General features: G+C 57.9%; 2 protein-coding genes across 2 annotated transcripts in view; one reads left to right on the top strand and one right to left on the bottom strand.

The window, feature by feature from the left end:
* Positions 1–3,828, top strand: part of TP53I13 (tumor protein p53 inducible protein 13) — a 4,361-nt gene extending 533 nt beyond the window's left edge. The window contains exons 2-7 of the mRNA XM_008566363.1: positions 198–433; positions 661–702; positions 2,304–2,432; positions 2,571–2,771; positions 2,863–3,415; positions 3,507–3,828. Coding sequence (XP_008564585.1) covers positions 198–433; positions 661–702; positions 2,304–2,432; positions 2,571–2,771; positions 2,863–3,415; positions 3,507–3,619 — 1,274 coding nt within the window. The 3' untranslated portion in view covers positions 3,620–3,828. The remainder of the gene's footprint in view (positions 1–197; positions 434–660; positions 703–2,303; positions 2,433–2,570; positions 2,772–2,862; positions 3,416–3,506) is intronic.
* Positions 3,829–4,183: 355 nt separating this feature from the next.
* GIT1 (G protein-coupled receptor kinase interacting ArfGAP 1) lies at positions 4,184–13,718 on the bottom strand. The gene is made up of 19 exons (XM_008566341.1): positions 13,562–13,718; positions 13,040–13,152; positions 12,825–12,930; positions 12,048–12,265; positions 11,871–11,965; positions 11,503–11,545; positions 9,458–9,506; positions 9,000–9,072; positions 8,323–8,420; positions 7,803–7,914; positions 7,540–7,673; positions 7,200–7,352; positions 6,844–7,074; positions 6,699–6,752; positions 6,428–6,514; positions 6,260–6,333; positions 5,933–6,115; positions 5,739–5,802; positions 4,184–5,604 (listed from the first exon to the last, which is right to left on the bottom strand). Exons 2-19 carry the CDS (start codon positions 13,150–13,152, stop codon positions 5,392–5,394), a joined length of 2,100 nt encoding a protein of 699 aa, XP_008564563.1. The 5' UTR covers positions 13,562–13,718; the 3' UTR covers positions 4,184–5,391.
* Positions 13,719–19,766: the final 6,048 nt, after the last annotated feature.

Genomic DNA, 19,766 nt, shown 5'->3' with positions numbered 1-19,766 from the left:
TTATGCACGGCGCGCGCGAGCCCGGGTTCTACGTGGGCCTGCGGGCGGCGCGGGGGCGCAGGGGCCAGCGGGGAGGCGCGCGCTCCGTAGCTGGCGGGGCCGCGGGCCGGGCCGGGCGGGCTGGGATGGCGCCTCCTCCGCCTTCGCCCCACTTGCTGGTGCTGGCAACCCTGGCGGGGCTCCTGGGTCCCGATGAGGTAAGGCCACCCGCTCCTGGGAAGGCTTCGGCCCGGGATCTCAAAGCGCTTTGCCGAAAGTTCGTCCTGGAGGGAGTGGACTAGGAGTCCCCCCGCTGGCGGGCTGGGCCTGGGGGGGAGATGGCAGGGCCCCCGCCGAAACCTCAGCTTACGCCTGGTACCTACAGGTGGTGGCTGGGTCGGCGGAGGAGGCGGAAGCCCGTTGTCCCGAGGGCCCGTGGCCTCTGCCCCCACAGGTAGGACCGCTGGAGGGCCGAGGGAGAGAGGATGTGAAGGGGTAGCCCAGTCCCACTCTGGCCTCGCTGCACCCTCGCAGTCACCCTCTGGGGACCTCTGCCTGTTCCTCCTGCCCTCAGTCGCCAACTTCTTCATCCTTGCCTGGCACTTGGGGCCTGCTGTCCCTCCGCACTCCACACACACAGTCCCCCAGCTCCTCTAAGTTCTCTTCTTTCCCCATGTATAGGTGTCACCAAGAGTGACCTACACAAAGGCGAGCCCAGGGCAGGTAAGTTCAAGCAGGGATCCATCCTTGGGACCACACATGGAGACAGCGAGCTCCTTGCAGGCTCTATTCCTTACCACTTCTCTCAGAAGAAGGGAAGTTTCTGGTTCCCCACCCCAGGACAGATCAGCCCCGGGACAATGAGGCATAGGCCCTGTCCTCTGCAGTGCTGTGTCAGGAATGCTGTCGGGCAGCTGGCTGTGTGAACAAGAGGCTGCAAATGCAGCTCTGAAGGTAGTAGGAAAAACACCCAGCACCCGAACTCCCCTGTGTGGCTGCAGGAAGTCTCCTGACTTTCTGGGCCCCAGTTTTCTGTAAAAGAGGATATTTTCTATCCCTACCTGTGAGGAGTGAACGAACGTGTGTGACAGCACTTTGGGAAGTACAAAGCTGTATTGTGTAAGGAGCGTGCCTCAGGTTACTGGGCTCCAAACTGGGTTCAGCTTGCACGGCTGCCTCTCTGTCTTCATTGCCGTAGGTTAGATAGCTTCCCTGTCCCTGTGAAATATGTAACTTTTTTTGATCCTCTGTAATAGCTCCAGGCCCAGAGATGTTGCCTCAGGCCACCTACCTGATTCTTTTCCTCAAACAGCCCTTTCATTAAGTCGTTCCACTGTTCAGAAACTGTCGGTGGTTCCTTATTTCCCACCTTATCATGGCCACACTACCCAGCTTCCTCTCTAAATCTTTGTTCCTCTCTAGTCGTGTTGGTCTGTTCACCACACAAGTGAGTGCCAGCCTCATTGCCACCACCGCACCTTTGCTCCTGTTTAATTCTCCTCCACACCTGACCTATCCTGACCTGAAGCATGCAGCTCCGTCCCTACTGCCATCCATCCCCATCCGTCCTCACAGCCCAGTGCGGGAGTCAGCTCCCCCTTGAGCCCTTGCCTGACCGTGTCAGCCTTTATTTATGCCTTCTCCAAATTCCTGTCTATTATAACCTGTCTATTTTAATTAAGCAACTAAGCGCTTTGAATTTTATTAGTTTGCTCTTTCATTTGTATTAGTTGTTTCCCTGAGTTTCTTACACATTCCCTGCAAGCGGAGTCCGGGAGTTCTCTTTCAGCATCTCCTGCAGCATCTAGCACAGCGCTGAGCATGAGGTCAGCTCAATCAAAGAACAACTAATGATTGATGGAGTGTTTCCCTCCTGAGATTGTGCGCCTGCTGTCTGCGTGCCCTGTTCTTGGATGCTCTTTGGAGATTGACTATATAGATCGGATTGATAAATAGAAGACCTTGTCTTCATTTGGGGGTTGCTTACAGTCTAGACTGGGGACTTGTAGAGCCATCGTTGCGGGTGCAGAGAAATATAGCTAAAGAGTGTGGTCAGAGTCTGACAAGGTTACCCAGGCATGCGGTCTTGGAGGCTGTGAATTTTGAGGGGTGGGACTTGATGGAGGAGGGATGAAAGGCACACTCAGAGGCAAGAGGGAGTGCATGCCAGTACCCAGGGCCCTCCATTCTTTCCTGGACCCTGATGGTGGAAGGGCCATCTCTCCATCCTGGGAGTCCCTTTAAACTGGCTGTCCAGGATGGGGGATCTTGAGAGTCTGTGGGAGGGACCTGGGCCTAGCTTGATGTCTGTGCCTTTCCTCCAGGTTGAGGATGTCACCTTCCTGTACCATCCCTGTGCTCACCCCTGGCTGAAGGTCCAGCTTGCCCTCCTTGCCCACATTTGTGTGGCTAAGCCCTCACTCACCCCTGACTCCACCCTTACTCAGGATCGGGTAAGTGGCTGGTGAAAGGCCGCTGTCTGGCACAGGCAGAAGGCTGCAGCCCCATGTGCAGGGAAAGGGAGATTCCGGGGCTGCCTCTTGCTAGCCCCTCACCTTCATCTTAGCTCTAACAGTGCCATCCTTTTGTAGCCCCTGGTGCTGACAGCATGGGGAGCTGTGCTGGAGATGGCATGGGTAGAGCCAGCCTGGGCTACCCACTGGCTGAAGAGGAGGCGGCGGAGGAGGCAGAGGAAGAAGAAAACGTGGTTCCACTCTGACAGCCTTCCTGTGCCTTCTCCCTTGGTGCCAAGCCTGGGTAGAGGGAGGCTGTGCCAGAGAGGGTGTGTGCAGGTGAGGGGTGCTGGGCCCAGGTTTGGTTGGTTGTGGGGTCATTGGGTTATCTGAGCAGGACAGAGGTGACTGCTGTCTCTTCTCCCCTTAGACTTCAGCTTTGGCTTTTGCTCTGCGGAGCTGGCGGCCCCCTGGTGCAGAGGTGACATCTAGAGAGCCCAGGCAGCCCTCTCCCAGTGTTGCCAAGAGGCGGGGGCTGCGGGCTGCCCTTGGTCTCCAGCCCACTCCTGCCCTGAGGTTTCCCTCTGCTTTTCTGCAGAGCTTGAAGGCCAAGCAGCCCATGTTGGGAGCCCTGGGGGAAGAGGGTAATGCCCTATCTGTGCCCACTGTCTCCCTGCCTTCCAGGGAGCCTGGAGGCAATGCCAGCTCCAGGACAGAGGCTCAGGTGCCCAATAGGCAAGGCAGCCCAGGGGGCTGTGCCTGTCCAGGTCAGGCATCACCAGCCCCCCGTGCAGCAGCATCTCCAGGAGCAGCCCGGGGCCCCACCCCACGAACAGAGGAGGCCGCCTGGGCTGCCATGGCCCTGACCTTCCTGTTGGTGCTGCTCACTCTGGCCACGCTCTGCACCCGGCTGCACCGAAACTTCCGACGGGGGGAGAGCATCTATTGGGGGCCCACAGCTGACAGCCAGGACACAGTGGCTGGTGAGACATTCCCTCCCTACCCACCAGCCCTGCCCAGCCCCCCAGCTCCCCTGCCCGCCCTTTTCTTGACTGCCTGCCACCCTGCCCACAGCTGTGCTGAAGCGGAGGCTGCTGATGCTCCCACGCCGGGTCAAGCGCTCCCGCCGGAGACCCCTCCTCCCAGCCACACCGGACAGCGGCCCTGATGTGGATAGCTCGGATTGACCTGCCCCAGCCGGGCTCCTTCTCCCGCCCGGATGCCACGTGGACCGTGTGCAGAGACGCCCTCTGGTGGCCGACTGAGCGACCCTGCCTGAGTCTTGCAAAGCCTCACGCATCTGTCGCTGGGAGAGGGTGGCCAAGGGGAGAAACAGGAGCTGTCTCTGCCTCCTTGCCAAAACTCCCTGTATTTCTAATTAAATTATTTTAGTAGAGTCTGGAGTTGAGCTTATGCACCTGCCACATAGACACACTCCCACTGGGACACGAGTCCTACGCCACCTAGGTTGTGTTTCGGAAAGTCAGGTTGGGCCATCGCCAACCTGCCTCCTCTGGCCAGCTTGGCTTTAGACGTGGGATTTTGGGAGTGTCAGTGAGACAGACAGTGGTGTTACTGAAACATTACTTCCAAGTGCCTCTTCTAAGACAGCTGTTCCCCGCACAGGGGCCTCCGTAGAACAGGGGTCTTCAGGCACCTGCACTTTACAGTGCTTCACACCTTGCCAGGCTGGGTCCTCTCATGACTTCCACCCCCAGCTCCCGTCCAATCCTCTAAGGGCCAGACACAGCACATGGTCACTTATTTATTTTTGATACAAATGTACATGACACACCACCTGACAGCCCACCCACCACCACACAGGTAGGGCCTGGCCCCCTGGGGAAGAGGTGGAGTGGGGAGAAGGGCCTGCAGGTGCTGCAGTCTGCCTCTCCAGCCTTCCCAGGCTGCAGCCAGGCTCCTGGGCCTGCAGAGGGTGGGACCACAGCAGGTGCAGGGAGTGACGGTGGGTGCTGGCCTTGCAGAGGTTACGGGGAGGGGGCTTTCAGCTCCACAGCCACCAGCTGAGTTGGGGACCCTGGGGAGCCAGCCCCAGGCTCAGGTGCTCCATCCTCACCCCAGCCAGCCACACATCCCCCTCCACGAGGGAGGGGAGAGATGGAGGGGAGTGATTCCCATTCTAAGTTCATAGAGAAGTGGGGGCAGCAATGAGAAGAGGCAGTGGGCAGGACCACAGTGGGGGACCCTGGCAGTCCCTGGCCCCAGGTGGGGGAGGGAGGCTGACCCCCCACACTGCTCTGGTCTTCTCACCCCTCAAAACTCCAGATGGACCAGGCCTCCGGAACGGCACTGCCGCCCGCACACTCACACGCAGGCACGCAGGAACACTCAGTTACCACAAAGTTAAAATTAAGGGGTGGGGAGAATAGAGAAAAAAAGATTTTCCAGTGTTTGCTGCTGGGGACCCCGGCACACAGGTTGAGGCCTATGTCCTAGGCAGGGGCCATTTGGCATTAAAGGAGAGAGCAGCAAGAGGGCTGGTGGCTACAAGGCAGGGACATCCAGAGAATATGTACAAAGGAGGGGGATGCCCCCGCTCAGCCCCCAATAGGGCTGAACTGGCTCATGGGGGTGGGGTGCATGTAGGGGGAGCTGCCCCGCTTGGAGTGTCCCCACCAACCCTTTGCTGAGGGTGCCCCAGAGGGCGAGGGGCTGGGAGTGATGCTTTGTAGGCTCCCGCACGCTGGAAGGGAGGGGATGCTATGTACAGGGGGAGGTGCATGGAATGTGGGGGACAGAAGCTCCGGCCACCCCACCTCCCCATCCTTGGGGACTTAAGGGGGGGTGGGCACCAGGGCGCCTGGCTGCCAGGGGAGAGTGGCAGCACTAAGGGCACTTGTGCCAGTGGCTCTTTTGGGGTGGGGATTAGTGTCTGGAGTGGCCCAGCTCCCATGGCCAGTGAGGTCCCAGGGCACGGGTGATGGTGTAGGGAGAGTGGTCACTGCTTCTTTTCTCGGGTGGTGATGGTGACCAGCTGCTTGGCAGCCTTGGCGATGTCATAGGCGCACTGGATCACCTGCTGAGTCAGCAGCTGGAAGTCCACGGGGGCCCCAGGCTCTGGCGGCACGGTCTTCCGGCACTCGCTCTGCAGCCGATAGGCGCTGGCATTGAGCAGCCGCAGTGAGCTGCGCACGGGCTCCAGCACTGGCCTCTAGAGGGAGGAATGAGGCTGGTCCTTGGACTTTAAGCCATGGCACTGATCATGGCCCAGCGTGTCCGGGTCTCCACCCGTCTGCCCCACCCAAAGGCCCTCCCCCTCCCACTCTTCTCTTCTGTTCCCTGTACCTTTGGGAAGAGAGAGGCCATCTCGGTCACAGCCACGTGGATCTTCTCTGAGCAGGGCACAAAGCTGTGGGGGAGAGAGGAGGGTATAAATCGGGGCTTGTCCAGAAGTTTCCCAGGGACGGTAGAACATGGGCCCCTCTCCAGCCTTCTAGCACCACCCTGAAGCTGATAGGAGCCTGCTCCCCACCCCATACCTGTCGTGCTTGAACTCTTGGGCTGCCCGCAACAATTCCTGTATGTTCTTGGTGACCTGCTCTGTCTTCAGGATAACATCCTCTGTGCTGGGAAGCCCAGGGTCTAGGTCTCCATCCAGGCTTTCCAACTCTGGGTGGAAGTCCTCCTCCTTGCCCAGCTCTAGAAACCTCTTCCCTTCCAGCCTGAGGTCCGGGTTTGAAAAAGAGAGAGATGTTCCAGCCCTGGAACTACTCACCTATGCCCTCACAGACACCCTGGGGCCCTCCCAACCTCGCCCCTCGGGGGTGTGTGTGCAGGGCTGGGGTTGAGACCCAAGGGTGCCTCACCCAAGCAGTGTGTCCCCACTTTGTGTGTTCTCATAGTCGCTGTCGGCACCACTGCCGTGGCGGGAAAGCTTGCTCTGGAGGGTAGAGACAGGGTGGGAGGTGAGTGCACATTCCTGGACCCACACAGCCCTCAGCCCGTCCCTTGGGCACTGGGTCTGGAAACATTACCGGGTGGCGGCTTCCTTCCTGGGAGCATGACAGCAGTGGGGAGGAGGGAGTGAAGGGCACAGCTGAGGCAGACACCCCCTTCCGGATCTGAAACCCAGGGCAAGGCTAGAGTCAGTCTCCCCTCCTCCCCACCCCCCACCTTCTAGCTTGCCCACAGTGGGGGCGGGGATGTGGCATGTCTAATCATCTGCAGCCTAGCACAGAGCTGGACACCCACCAGGATCAGAACCTACAGGCTGATATGGACCCACCTTGCCCAGGCTCTGCTTACCCGGTAAAGGCCGGCAGGAACGTGCACCGAATAAATGGTGTCATCCTCCTGTTCCTAGGGGTGTTAGCACAGTGGGCGTCATGGCAGGCCTGTGGTGGCCCCATCCCTCTGTTTCCTCATCCCTTGAGACCCACAGGCAACTCACAGTGCTGTGGAAAGGCTGTAGTCTCGTGCTGAGCTCGTCCCCAGGTGGACCCCCAAAGGGCTTCAGGGCAGAGCCTGGCTCATACATGGAGAAGGCCTGACGGTCCCTGCGGTGAGAGCTGCCACCAGGCCCCATGGCTGTGTGTTCTGCTCGCTCGCTGGGGAGTGGAGGTGTGGGCACAGGCCCTGGTGGCTGCCGGAGCTGCAGGTTTTCCGCCTGCAGCTTGTGGATCTGGGAGTGCACACAGTGGTGTCAAACTCTGGCTCCAGGCAGGCTCCCCTGCCTCTGGGACAGGGTGATCCTACCTCCCAGGGTCCTGGGAGCACCCCCACTCCCACTGAGGCTGCAGTCCTCACCTCCCTCTGCAGCCTCCGCAGCTCATCGCTCAAGCTACTGTTGACCTTCATGAGCTGCTGCACTTTTGCCTCAGAGGTGGCCAGGGCCTTCTTCAGCTCCAGGTACTCCTGCAGCGTCACGGCCCCATCGGACAGGTCAGAGGAGTCCATGCTCTGCAGAGAGAGACACAGCCAGTCAGCCATCGGGGCAGGGGAGCAGATGCCCTCAGGGGCTGCTATAGAGGCAGTGACCAGCCCACTTGTCCCCAATGCCCCTGGTCTACAAGAAGACAGAGCTGGGCCCTGATGGAGGCCCAGGATGGGTATACAGAAAAATGGGTGGGAGGGACAGTGGTCAGACCCGGGCACGGTTGTTCCGAGTGGCACCAGCGCTGCGCAGAGGCTCCTGGTCTGTATCCTCATCAGAGGCCACGCTGTCGTAGTCGTGCTGGTCGTCGAGGTCACTCTGGTTCCGTGCAGATAGCTCAAGGTTGTCTAGAGACATCAGGCCTGTCAGTCAATGCTCACTCAGACACACAACCTCTTTCCCACAACGCCCCCGCAGAAGGAGCCATGAAAGAGAAGACCCTGGGATGGCGCCCACACCTGCCCATGTCCACCCACCTGTGGGGCTGCTCAGGCTCTTGCCCTGCTGTCTTCGCTTGGCCTCACTGAGAATGTCAATGATCAAAGTGGCAAACTCTCGGGCATTAAAGCGGGCCAGCTTCTGTCGCCCCTGCAAGGCAGAAAGGGCCAGGCTGGCATGAGGGGAGCCTCATGGCTGACAACGCCCTCCTGTCTGATGTAACCATGGCTAAAAACTCCCAGACCAACTTTACCTGGCCAGTCAGCAGCCAAGGCCTCCTCTAGGCCAGGCTGGGGCATGATTCTGAATCAGGGCACCTAAGGGAGCTCTTCGGAAAAGGCTGGAGCACCCACCAGAGGCTGTTTACCAAGTGCGCCAAGGAACGGCCTCTTCCCCACTCCCAAATCTACTGCCAGCTGGGCCTTGAGAAAGGCCTCATCAAGGCGTGGTGTGCTGGCCCAGGCCCCAGCCACAGCAGGCTGAGGAAGGACAGGCTCACAGAGCTGGCGACCCCAGGAAGAGAGGAAACCGCCCCAGGCCCCCTACCCAGCCCCTCACCTGATTCCGTGTGGCTGAGTATTCAGGGTTAACAGGCAGGAAGGGCACTGCACTGCGCTCTGTCACCAGGGTGCTGTGGTTTTGGGTAGCCAGCCACACTGTGGGGGAGGGACAGGGAGCAGGTCATCCACAGTGGCCTGGCCTACGGGTGGAGGTGGGGAAGCGCTGAGTACAGCCTTCCCAGCTCCTCCCCATGCCCACCGAGCACTGTGGTTCAAAATAGGGGTGGTCTTCAGGCCTGCTGAGCTGGGCTGGGTAAGGGCAAGGCTGGGAGAGGCCAGCTGGGGGCTGACGAACAGAACAAGGCCAGTCCCACAAGTCCAGACCCAGAGTTTGGGCTGGAATCTGGCTGTGGCCAGGAAGGAGTGATGCAGGGGGCGGAGCAGGGCTGGGGAGATAGCCAAAGTGGGAGGCAGCCAGAGCAGAGATGAGCACCAGTTGGCGGGTGGGGCTTGGGGGAGCTGGCTGGCTGCCTGCAGCTCGGCACGCTCTGCCCTGTGCCCAGCTGGGGACGCTGCCCAGGAGGGCTCACTGCTGGCAGGGCTTATCTGAAGGCATCCCTTCTTAGTCCCACTAAAGGACCAGAGACAGACGCCAGGTGCCAGCCCTGCCCCAGCAGTGTAGGTGCTCTTGCCCCATCTGCCCAGGACTCTAACACCCCCACCCCCCCAACTCACCTGCATCATTTTCCCTTCGATCCACCTCGTCATACACGTCCATAGCGAGTTCCTCAAAAAGTCGGTTGCTGAGCTGGAGGCAGAGAGGGAGCCACGGGTTTGGTCGGATCAGTTGGCCCCCAGTGCCAACCAGTCCATCTCACCAGGATGTTGCGAGACGTGGGGAATGGCTGATGTCCCTTGTGCCGTCCAGCCCCTACAGTCTCAGAAGTGGAAAATGGGGCAGTGGTCTGTGTGGCAAGCTCCAAGGTGGGAGAGGACAGAAGGGAGGCCAGATCCAAGGTCAAAGACAAGGGGTTGGGGAGGTCAGAGAAAGGCGACTGGTGAGGCTAGTGAGGGGGCAGGTCAGAGACTTGGCAAAGGATATCAGGTCAGAGGAAGGGGAAGCAACAGAGAGGTGTGGGGGGTCAGAGATGGGGGCCACTCCAAGCGTTAGGGGCTGGTCTGAGCAGACTCACCGCCTGCAGCTTCTTCTTGGCAGCTTTGGCCAACTCGGACAGGTCCAGGCTGCAGACGAAGGGGGGAGATGGGAATGGGGAGAAGGCAGAGGAGGGGGAGAGAGTGGACATAAGAGGTGGCCAGGCTCCTGCTAGTAACCTCCCAGACATGCAGGGATTCCCCAGGAGACAACACCCCAGATGCCACACACCAAGTGCCTCCCTGCCCTCCCCAACCTCCAAAGCCTGCTGCCCCACAGGCACGATATACCTCTGAGACATGCACTTTTGCCGAGATCTAAGTCCAGAGAAAGGCAGCAGAGGGAGGAACAGGATAGAGGCAGCAATTACCCAGGAGCAGAGTAGCACACGCCTCCTCACATCAAGCTCAGACCCACACCCCCACAAACCCCTGGCCCCAAGTGTGTGAAACTGGACTCCTCTCACGCCCCCAGCCTGCCCCTCCTCTTTCTCTCAATGACTGCTCAGGCAGCACCAAAGTCAGCAGCTTGAGGGACACCTGAAGTCTCCTTCACCTTCAAGTCCTAGCCAATGCCTCCAGGTTCTGCCATTGTTTCCTCTTGCCGAGGCTTTCTCAACACTTTCTTAATCCATCTCTGCACTTCCAGTCTTGCCCCTGCAATCTTTTTTCCACCTAGCAGCCTGGTGATCTTTTTGACACATCTGGCTCATGCCTTTAAAACATGGTACACCTCACACTTCATTAAAAAGCTTACTTAAAAAAGGTGCTTTGCATGTATTATCTTATTTAATCCTCTCAACAGCCCTGAAAAGTAGATACTGTCCCCTCCACTTCTGGGTGAGGTAACCAAGGCTCGGAGAGGTTAAGAAGCCTGCCTCAAGTCACACAGCCAGTAAGCAGCAGACCTGACTCCATACACTCATGCTCAGAACTCTCTGTGCTGGTCACAGTTCTTGTTGAAGCTCACGGGGCTTGTCATTCTCTCACCTGACTCTACTCCAGCCTTCCCCCTGGGATCCCCTGCCTCCCCCTGCCTCTCACATTATGATCCAGCCCCACGAGCAGCCTGCCCTTCCTGGCATAGCATTTGTAAACTCTAGGCCTCTGCCCCTCTTGCTGCCCCCCCTGTAATGGACAGCCTGACTAGGCTGCCTCCCTGCTAGACTGTGAGCTCCTCAAGGGCGGGGATCGTGTCTGTTACCTCTGTGTCCCCAGTGCCAAGAGCAGCAGCTGGTTAACAATTCACTGTATGTTCATATGTGGGTGTGTTTACTACACACACGTGCACACACACACACACACACGCACCAGGCAGAATGAGGCCAGAGAAGTGGGGGAGAGGGAGATGTTGGCGTCTTAGAACTGAGGAGGTCCTGGTTTAGGGATCTGAGTTGCCTAGGCCTGACTATCCGCATCTGTCCACAAACGCCCTTGGGGAGGGAGAGAGCCTCCTCCCTCCAGACCCAGGCCAGCAGGCACAGCCTGGCATGAAGATGCGGCTGTCAGAGGTGGCCACCAGGTGGTGCCAGCATTTGTCACGTGAGGTGGGTCGGGGTGGGGGTATCCTCCACTGCCTGGGCGCTTGGGACCTCTCAGATCAGAGGCAGAAACACTCATTAGTACCCCACCCTCAGACACCTGCCCAACTTCTGATATGCCACAGAGGCCCGGCCAGTAGTCCCAAAGTCAGTCAAATCACTGGAGCCCACCCTTCTTTTCAGTGAAGAGCAGATGCTTGTCTAAAGACTTTACCGTTGGGTCAGTGCTGCCTGGACAGAACCCAGTGGTCTACACTCCTAGCCTGGGGTCTTTTCTTGCACCGAAGGCCTCCACATACTTGACAGTCATGGGGCTCAAGCTGTGCAGGCCACATGCTGAGCTGACATTTCAACCTGCCTGGGGCCTAGCATTAGGAGTGAGGACTAGGCTGTGAAATGCCTATGCCTCTAGCCCCTGGGGGTGGGGGTGGGGATGGGGTCCCAGCTAGCTGAAGCCTAGGGAGTGTGAAGGTGGGAGCTCTTGGGGTCAGGTACCCACATGGCATCCAATAGCCTCTGGGAAGGGGCATCAGGTGAGCACTCACCTGTCAGCCATCTGTGGGATGATGTAATGCCCATTCTTGTGATCTGAACAAAAATAAAAATGCCAAGTCACTGGTGCTGGGTAGCCTCAGCAGCTGGGAGCCCACCTCACCACCATGAGCAGGGTTTGGCACCCAGAAGTGTCACGGGAAAGGGAGGAAGGCAGGCCACCCCCAAGAGCACTGGGAGCTGGCTGGAAGTTATGCCCACCCCCACTCCCCAGCCCCAATGTGCAGCAGCCCAGAGCCTGCAGCAATTTCACAGAAGCTAGTTGCCTAGCAACGCTGTTCCCCAGCCGCTTTGTCACCATGGCACCTGCTGCTGGGTGTGTCTGGGTCCCACCTGCCTGGCCCAGCCATACTCTGCTCACCTGGCTTGCGTCCACAGAGGTAGAAGGCCAACCGGTCAGTGAGCTCGTACTGGCACTCAACTAGCCTCTCTGCCAGTTCATGGTGCCCCGCCTGCCTGTGGGAGAGGATGTGACTCAGCTCTGCAGCAGCAGCCCACTCCCCTGCCACCCGAGCCTCACCCTGCAGCTGACCCTCACCTGGCATAGTCAATAGGTGTGCGGCCATTAACATCGGGGGAGCCAGGGTCAGCCCCATACACCACGAGCAGCTCAGCCTGCAGTGTCTGCCCTGCCTTGGCAGCCACGTGCAGAGGTGTGGTGCCCTTCTCTGGGTGGAAGAAGTTGGCCTGGGCGCCCAGGGATAACAGGCGCAGACATGTCTCCAGGTTGCCTGTCCGCACGCTTGAGTGCAGTTGCTGCAAGGAGCAGAGTGCACGATAAGTACGCGTGTCCATGAGGCGCACCCCAACCCCAAGCTACACCTACTTCAGGCTGTTCCTGGGACTCCTGCCAGCTCCAAGGGGCCCAGCTGAAATGGGGCCATTTCAGGGAGGACAGAGGGCTTCCCACTACGAGTTAATGCTAATTAATTACAGCTGCCATCAGTCACCATCCACCACGTGCTGTGTGCTCTGCTTGGAACAGATATTCTCTATGAGGTAGATAGAGTGATTGCCTTCCAATTTTACAGGTGAGGAAACTGAGGCTCTTGGAGACCAAGCAACTGCCCCAATGTCTCCCAGTTTTCAGGTGGCAGCTGGGGGATTCTAGCCTTGTGTGTTCACTTGGGACCTGAGGAGCCTTGGCCACACACAGCTTGACCGAGCAATCTTGTCCCTACACTGTGCCCATTGTTTTCCCCTGACCTGGCTGCCTTTGGTACCTAGGGCTCAGTGGTGACAAAGGAGAGGCCTTTGGCATTGTGGGTAGGAGGAAGAGAAGAGGCCCACCCATCTGTTGTGGGGCCCCTCAAACCTTGCTGAGGTCTTTGGCGGTGACTCCGTCATCGTCCCGGCAGGGAAGCTTATGCACAAACGCCAGCATCTGGTACTTGGCCCTGATGAACTCTGACTTGATGGGGCTGCATGGGGCACACAGGAAGGAATGGGGAGCAGAGTGGGAGAGGCTGGTCACCTGGGCCTCTGTGCCAGATGGCAGCCCCTGACTACCACCCCTCCAGCCCTGCTCACTGGACTTTGTCTTGGGGGTTGGCTTTGCGCCGGCCACTCTGCACTTGTGCGGGGTCCAGCAGAGAGTGCTCCCAGATGGAGTTGGCCCCGTTGCTGGCCAGCGTGTGCACCATCTGCGGGGAAGAGAAGCCAAGTGAGAGAATGCCCACTGCATGCCGGGCATTGGGGGAAACACTTCTCAAGCCTGCTGCGGCCAGCGTGGCTGGAAACAGTACCGAAGGGACCAACTGTATGCCTGGCACTGTCACGTCATCATCCATTCGGGCCACCCAGAGACATGGATACCGCTTAGCACTCAGATCGTGTGGTGAGTGTGCCAACGTGATGTGGCCAAGCTAGTAAGCAGCAGAGCCAGGGTGAGAGTGTCCTCTCTGGGGTGAGTGGATGGGTGGAAAGGATCAGGATTAGGCTCTGTCCCAGGTGGGTGCTGCGTATTCCAGACAGGTGTGTATGTGGATGTGGGGGAAATATGCCCACGTTCCGCCTGCGGGGCAGGAAGAGCCGCCCAGCCCAGCCCTGTACCTGCAGCAGCGTGGGAGGCCAGGCGCTGTGGCGAAGGTGCTTGACAATGGAGATGTGGCGTCCCAAGCTCCGGTGCACGCTGCAGCACTCGTCACACACCAGCACACCCCTGCTGATGGATGCCCAGCCTGGGTCTGCCGGGGTGGGGGCAAAGGTCAACCAGAGCCAGGCAACAGACGAGACCTCCTGAGTGCCTGCTCTGGGCTTGCACTGCACTACGCTCTGTATTTCCCCCTCACACACTTACTCAGCCTCCAGCAGCCTAGGGGCTAAGGCCGTCAGCATGCCTAGATTCCCAATGAGGGAGGTCCCCAAGGGCTCACAACTGGAGGGTGACAGAGATTGTCCTTTCCTATAAATCCTTGCCCTTTTGGGGATGTGCAGCCCCCAGGGCCCTTTTAGTGGCACGGCTTCCTGTCCTGTAGTCAGCACTACCAGGGAACAAGGCTGCTGCCCCAGCCCCTCCATAGGGAGACAGGAACCCCCTAAGGGATGTGACCCTGAGGCTATGTGCCAGACACCCCCAGGCACCCCTCCTTTCTCTTCTGCACCCAGGCTTCTGTGGGAACCTCACTGACAGGTTGTGCCCCTCCTGCCCTGTCCTGCCGTTCCCTTGTGCTGGTGGTCAAGAGGCCCTTTCATGCCCCGGCCTCCTGCCACCGTCACTGATGGTGTGAGCTGGAGCCCCTCTTAAGGAGGATGGACAGAACAAAGTAACTAACCTTGATTGAGCACCCAACTGTGTACTCGCTGGGTGCTATAGGTATGATGCCTCTTACAACTATAGGGCAAGGTATGGAATGCCATCCCTGCTTTACAGATGAGAAAACAGTAGCTCAGAGAGGTTACAGGGCTTCCTCAAGATCACACAGCTAATGAGTGGAATTGCTGGCATGTGGACCCAGGCACTCGGACACCAGAGATCATGCCACATCCACACTTGCTGCTATCCCTCTGTCCTGCAGCCCCAGATGGGCAAGAGTCCTGGAAGCCACTCTCTACTCCTTGGGGAAAAGTGAACTTTGGAAACAAGGAGGGCCAGGACTGGGTGGAAGCTCCTGGGGTCCTTCTTAAGGGCAGGGGAGATGGTGCCCCTCTGCAGAGGGGGAGGAGACAGCTGCATACAACTCAGGCTGCGGAAAGGTCACGGGGGAGAAAGCAGCCATTGTGTGCCACCATGAGCGGGGGCAGGGAGCCTTTCTCCCAGGACACTGTGCTCTGCCCAGGCCCCCACCCCGCTCAGGAAGCCCTGTCCTGGGAGGAGGGGCTAGCTCTCTGCCCTGCCTGTAGGGCTCAGGGTGTCCAGAAATGGCGCCCCCAGGGGAAGGACAGGCTTGGAGTGATAAAAATCTCTCCCAACCAGAAGGCAATTCTCAGGCCTTTTCCCCCAAGTACTTCCATCAACGTTCTCAGGAAAACTGTGAGGAGACTGAGTCAGGGGCCCACCCCGAGCTCTGCCCACAGTGAGTGTCCTCCAACAAGGCGTGGAAATAGGAAGTGAAGGAAAACGCTCTTCAGTCTATGGGTCTTTAGGGACCTGCCCAAAACAGGGAAACATAAGGACACACAAGGTACCTGCCATACACCTTCCTGGGAGGCTGATTCCAGGAGCTCATGAGGAGAGGTCAGCCATCCAAGCCAAGAGAGGGAGCCCTAGGGCACACTTTTGTGTTGGCTTCACCCAAACAGTGAGGCCCTCCAGGCATGGAAAGCTCCCTCCCCCACTCCCAAACACCACTGGGTCAGGGGTCTGCCTGCCAACCACCTCCAGAGGCCCAGGCAGGAAGCCGGAAATGATGCAGCCTAAATTCCTCTTGTTGAAATGGTGGGGTTTCCTGTAAGTGGGGAGCCGCCCAGGCCAGGATCCTAAATGGGCTGCGCTGAGGCCTCCACCCCAGGCTGTGGCCCTCCGGAGACAGCAGACCTGGAAAGGCTAGCTACACATCCAGGGCCAGTAAGTAGCCCCACAGCGAGCTCCAGGCCATGAGTAGACCAGACCTGGTGAGCCCCTGGACATGGCAGTGACCAAGAGAGCAGCATCCAGGGAATGTGGTCCAAGGATTTGGTTGGCACTCTCTGCCAGCCCTTCATGGTGACCTGAAATAGGAAGAGTGGGCAGGGGCCAGTGTCCTGGTCTGGGCCATACTTGGTGCCAGCTCAAGTCAGGCCTTCTGCCTCTCTTCGCATGTCACTGAATTCTTTTCTCACCCCAGAGTGAAAGCCCAGCATCTCCTCACACAAAGCAGGTCAATTTAGACAGCAATTAACCTTTCCATGCTTTTCCCACACACATGTGGCATGGAAGACAATTGACAGGTAAATATTTGCAGAAAATAAAACTATATATATAGGAGAAAAAAACTATATATATATATATATATAGGAGAAAGTAGTAAATTCTTGCAATCAATCAGCAAATACGTATTGGTGTGTCCTCTGTGCTGGATACTGTTCATGGTGCTGGGGACAGAGGGGAAATGAAAATCGACAGAAGTGACATCTAACTTTTATTGAGTGATTTTTTTTTTCCTTTTTGTCTTTTTTACTGACCGGCAACGGGATCGCAACCCTCGGTGTTGCACCCGCACCATGCTCAGCCAGTGAGCGGGAACCGGTCTCCACATGGGATCCGAACCCTCGGCGGGAGCGCCGCCGCACTCCCAAGCGGCGCACTCTCCAGTGCGCCACCGGGCCGGCCCTGGCTCAGTTCTTGATGACACAGAAAGGGAGCCCACTCTAACTGTTCTACCTACTCCCTATGCCCAAGTGGCTTTGGGTCCACCCAAGCAGGAGTCCCCAAGCCCTTATACCAGTTTCCTAAGCAGAAAGGCCAGGAAAGGTCTCTGAAAGTCAAACAACTATTGCAGTTTAAGGTTAAGGGACCCTCGCCCCCAAGAGGTTCCTTGGACCAAACTTGGGGCAGAAGTGACAGGGAACACAGGGGGTTAGGGATGTGGTGGCCTCCTCGGTATCTTGTCTGCCCTCCCCCTGGGCTTCTGGCTCCACAATCGGGGTGTGGGTTTGATATGTGTGGCAGGTAGCAGGAGGGATCTGGGGATAATGCTAACCAGTGCCAACCCCACAGAGACTTCTATTAAAGTGAATTCATCACACCACCAAAGCCATTTAGTGGCCTCTAGGGCCAGTAGGTCTGCATGGAAAGGCCAGCATCAGGCCTCTCTCTCCTGAGCTAAGGACCAGATCCTCAATAGACAACAGGGAAAAGCCCACCATCTTGGAAGCAGGCACGAGCAATCCATGGGGATAAGAGTCAGAATGCTGGTTACTTTGGGGGACACTACTGGGAGGGAGCACAAGGAAGCCCCCTAGAGTGATGGAAACACTCTACATCTTGATTAGAGTGTGGTGGCTATACAGGTATATGCAAATGGAGAAATGCATCAGGATGAACACTGAGGGGCAGGTGCTTTGCCATACATAAGTTATATACCTCAATAAAAGAGAAGGCTGGCCCGTTAGGTCATTTGGTAGACATAAAAGTCAAGCGCTTGAATCCCCATACTGGCCAGCCACCAAAAAAGAAAAAAGAGGAAGAAAAGCTCATCATTTGACCTACCCCATAATCTACATTACAAACAGACAAATGAGCCTGCGTGTTGTCCTGTAATACGTCCCCAGCCAGTGGCCAACACTGCTCACTCGAGGTGCCCACAGGATGAGCATCTTAAGTTTTTCGCCCCTGTGCTCTAGGCTGCCAAAATGGAAAGGCTGAGATAGAGGCCCATGGGGTGAGGAATGGGCCCTTGAGAGCTGGGCCAGGGAGCTCGGGACTGAGACCATGTGGCAGGCTGGGAAGAGGTGCAGGGAGGGGGTAACAAACATTCCCCAGAGCTCCCTAACCCCTGACCCTCTCTTGGACTCCCAAGGCAGGCAGTGACACAGATGGCACCTGATGAGATGGCACAAGTTGCCACAGCAGCCACTCCACGTCCAGCTGCCTTGCAACATACTCACACTTGTTCTCTGTGTGCCCAGGCCCGGGAGCAGAGGGAACATGGGACCCTTTGGAGACAGGTTGCATCTCACTTCTCACCTCCATGACCACCCCCGCAAAGTAACCAACTGCAAAAAGTCCACGATCCAACTCATAAGGCTGAGACTGCTAGGTTCCTATCAGTAAGGATGCCTGTGATTCTAGGTTGGAGGCATACAACATCATAGGGTTGGGATACAGGGTAGTATCTAGCAGCCAGCTGGGGTCCTGGCAGCATCCAAACACTGGGGGTGGGGTTGGGGGGGGGTTGCCTGCCATGTTCTAGACACCACACTGGGTGCTGGGGTGGGAGGATGAGTAAGACTCTGTCAACATCCTGCCCACCTCATCTTTTCACCGCCTTCCTGATCTGTATTCTGGGTCAGGGGAAAAGGAGGGAGCTGTGGCACAAATGCCTCTGTCAGATGAGGACTGGGGATGGATAGGAGCTGGCCAGGCTAACACATTTGCTACACACCATTCCTCCCCAAGCCATGGGGCATTCAGAGGCTTCAGCCAGACATTCAAATGCAATCAGAAAGGACAACAGCCTTGCTGATGCTGCCTGGCATCCCCCTGCCCCAGAATCAGGATTACAGATCTGGAGATGGGAAGGCCCTCAAAAACCATTTCTATTCCAACTTGTTTGCCTCACAGTTGAGGAAGCTGAGGCCCAGAGTAAGAAAGTCTTGCCATGGGTCACAGAGTAAGCTGGAAACAGAGGCAACACTAAAATCCAGGCTCTCCTGATAGGGTGTCTGCTAATCCTCGCCTCACAACCCCCATCTGTTATGCCCAACCAAAGGAGGTGCAGAACAGCCTGGGACAGACACATAGAAGGCAAGGTCCTCTCTTAGACCTTCCATCCCAAGACCTGCCTATGATTGGGGAAAAGGGAGTCATAGTTTCCAGCTAGCGGTAAGGACACCCATCCCCAGATAGCTCCTCCACGGCCTTCCACCCATGACATGCCCTGAGAAAAGGCTTCAGGGTCATGACCACCCACGAAATATCCTGTGCCCATGCCCCTGCCTGGTATCCACAGTTCCCAAATACTCTAGCTTGGAGCCACCAGAACCACCAAAGTATCTGTGGGGTTCAACCTGTTGGGGTCCTGGGCCTATTCAACGGGTGGCTGGAAGTTATGAGCCCACAAAACAGGACCCCACACTCTCACATATAATCATACCCACAGTCCCCCAGAAGTTCACAGACCCAGTGAGCCTGCCCAGGGGTCTCCCAGGAATATAGCTCCTTTCCTAAAGAAAGGATGGACAAGGACCAGATTTTCGTTCCCCAAGCCAGCTTCTGAGCTCCATCATTGGCTGTGTCCTCACACATCAGAAGGGAGCAGCCTCTTGGGTCACTGCTCCTTAATTCCTCAGCAGGCCAGGGGTTTCACACCAGCCCAGACCTAACTCTGCTGGGAAAAAGGGAAACAGCATGTAAACCAGCCAGGAGCCAGGCCAGGAAGCCAGCTGGATGCCAGGAATCTAGGCACCTCTTGCCACTGCTCCCTACCCATTTCTGGCCAGCCTGGGCTAGGACACAGGAAGGGGTGCATGCCCAGAATGAGGCAATACCAAGCCCACCTTCCAAAGCAGTCCTTACTGGGGAACAGGCAAAGCCGAGTCCAACTGTCCCCAGTCACCAGCAGGCCTGGTGATGCCTCTAGCGAAGATGCCCAGGTTTGGACTGGCCCTGAACACCAAGCCCTGAAAGGGGCTTGGGAACCGGGCGCAGGGAGTCCTAGGAGTAGCCAGGCCCTCATCTGCTCCTGAGGAAACTATCCAGGCCCCCTGGCGCATCTGACCGGCTCTCTGCCCCTTGCCCTCCGCCACCCCGGCGGGCGTACCGACCATGCGAGCAGCAGGTGCAAGTCGCGGGGGTGGCACTGAGATGACACAAAACCACACTCGCCCCCACCTCCTAAACCCTGCTGGCCTCCGCCATAACCCTCCTGCCACCCCAGGCTGGCGCTTCCGTTTGGATATTGAGATGGGGGTGGGGGGCGCAGCTAGCTGCCCGCCTCCCTCAGACTGAGGAGGGGGAGGCGGCGCCGGGAATGTCCTTCCTCGCTCGCCCACAGACTCGAGGGAAGAGGGGACCCCCAGGCCGGCCCTCCCGCCAAGGACGCGGCTCTGCAGTGGCCCGGGCGGGGACCGAGGCCGGAGGCCGCAGCCCCCCGCCCCGCCCCTCCCTCCGGCCCCA

Source organism: Galeopterus variegatus, unplaced genomic scaffold (genome assembly GCF_000696425.1).
Source record: "Galeopterus variegatus unplaced genomic scaffold, G_variegatus-3.0.2 Scaffold236, whole genome shotgun sequence".
Lineage (NCBI taxonomy): Eukaryota > Metazoa > Chordata > Mammalia > Dermoptera > Cynocephalidae > Galeopterus > Galeopterus variegatus.
Note: the sequence above shows the minus strand (reverse complement) of the source record. Positions and strands in the feature narration are given on the sequence as shown.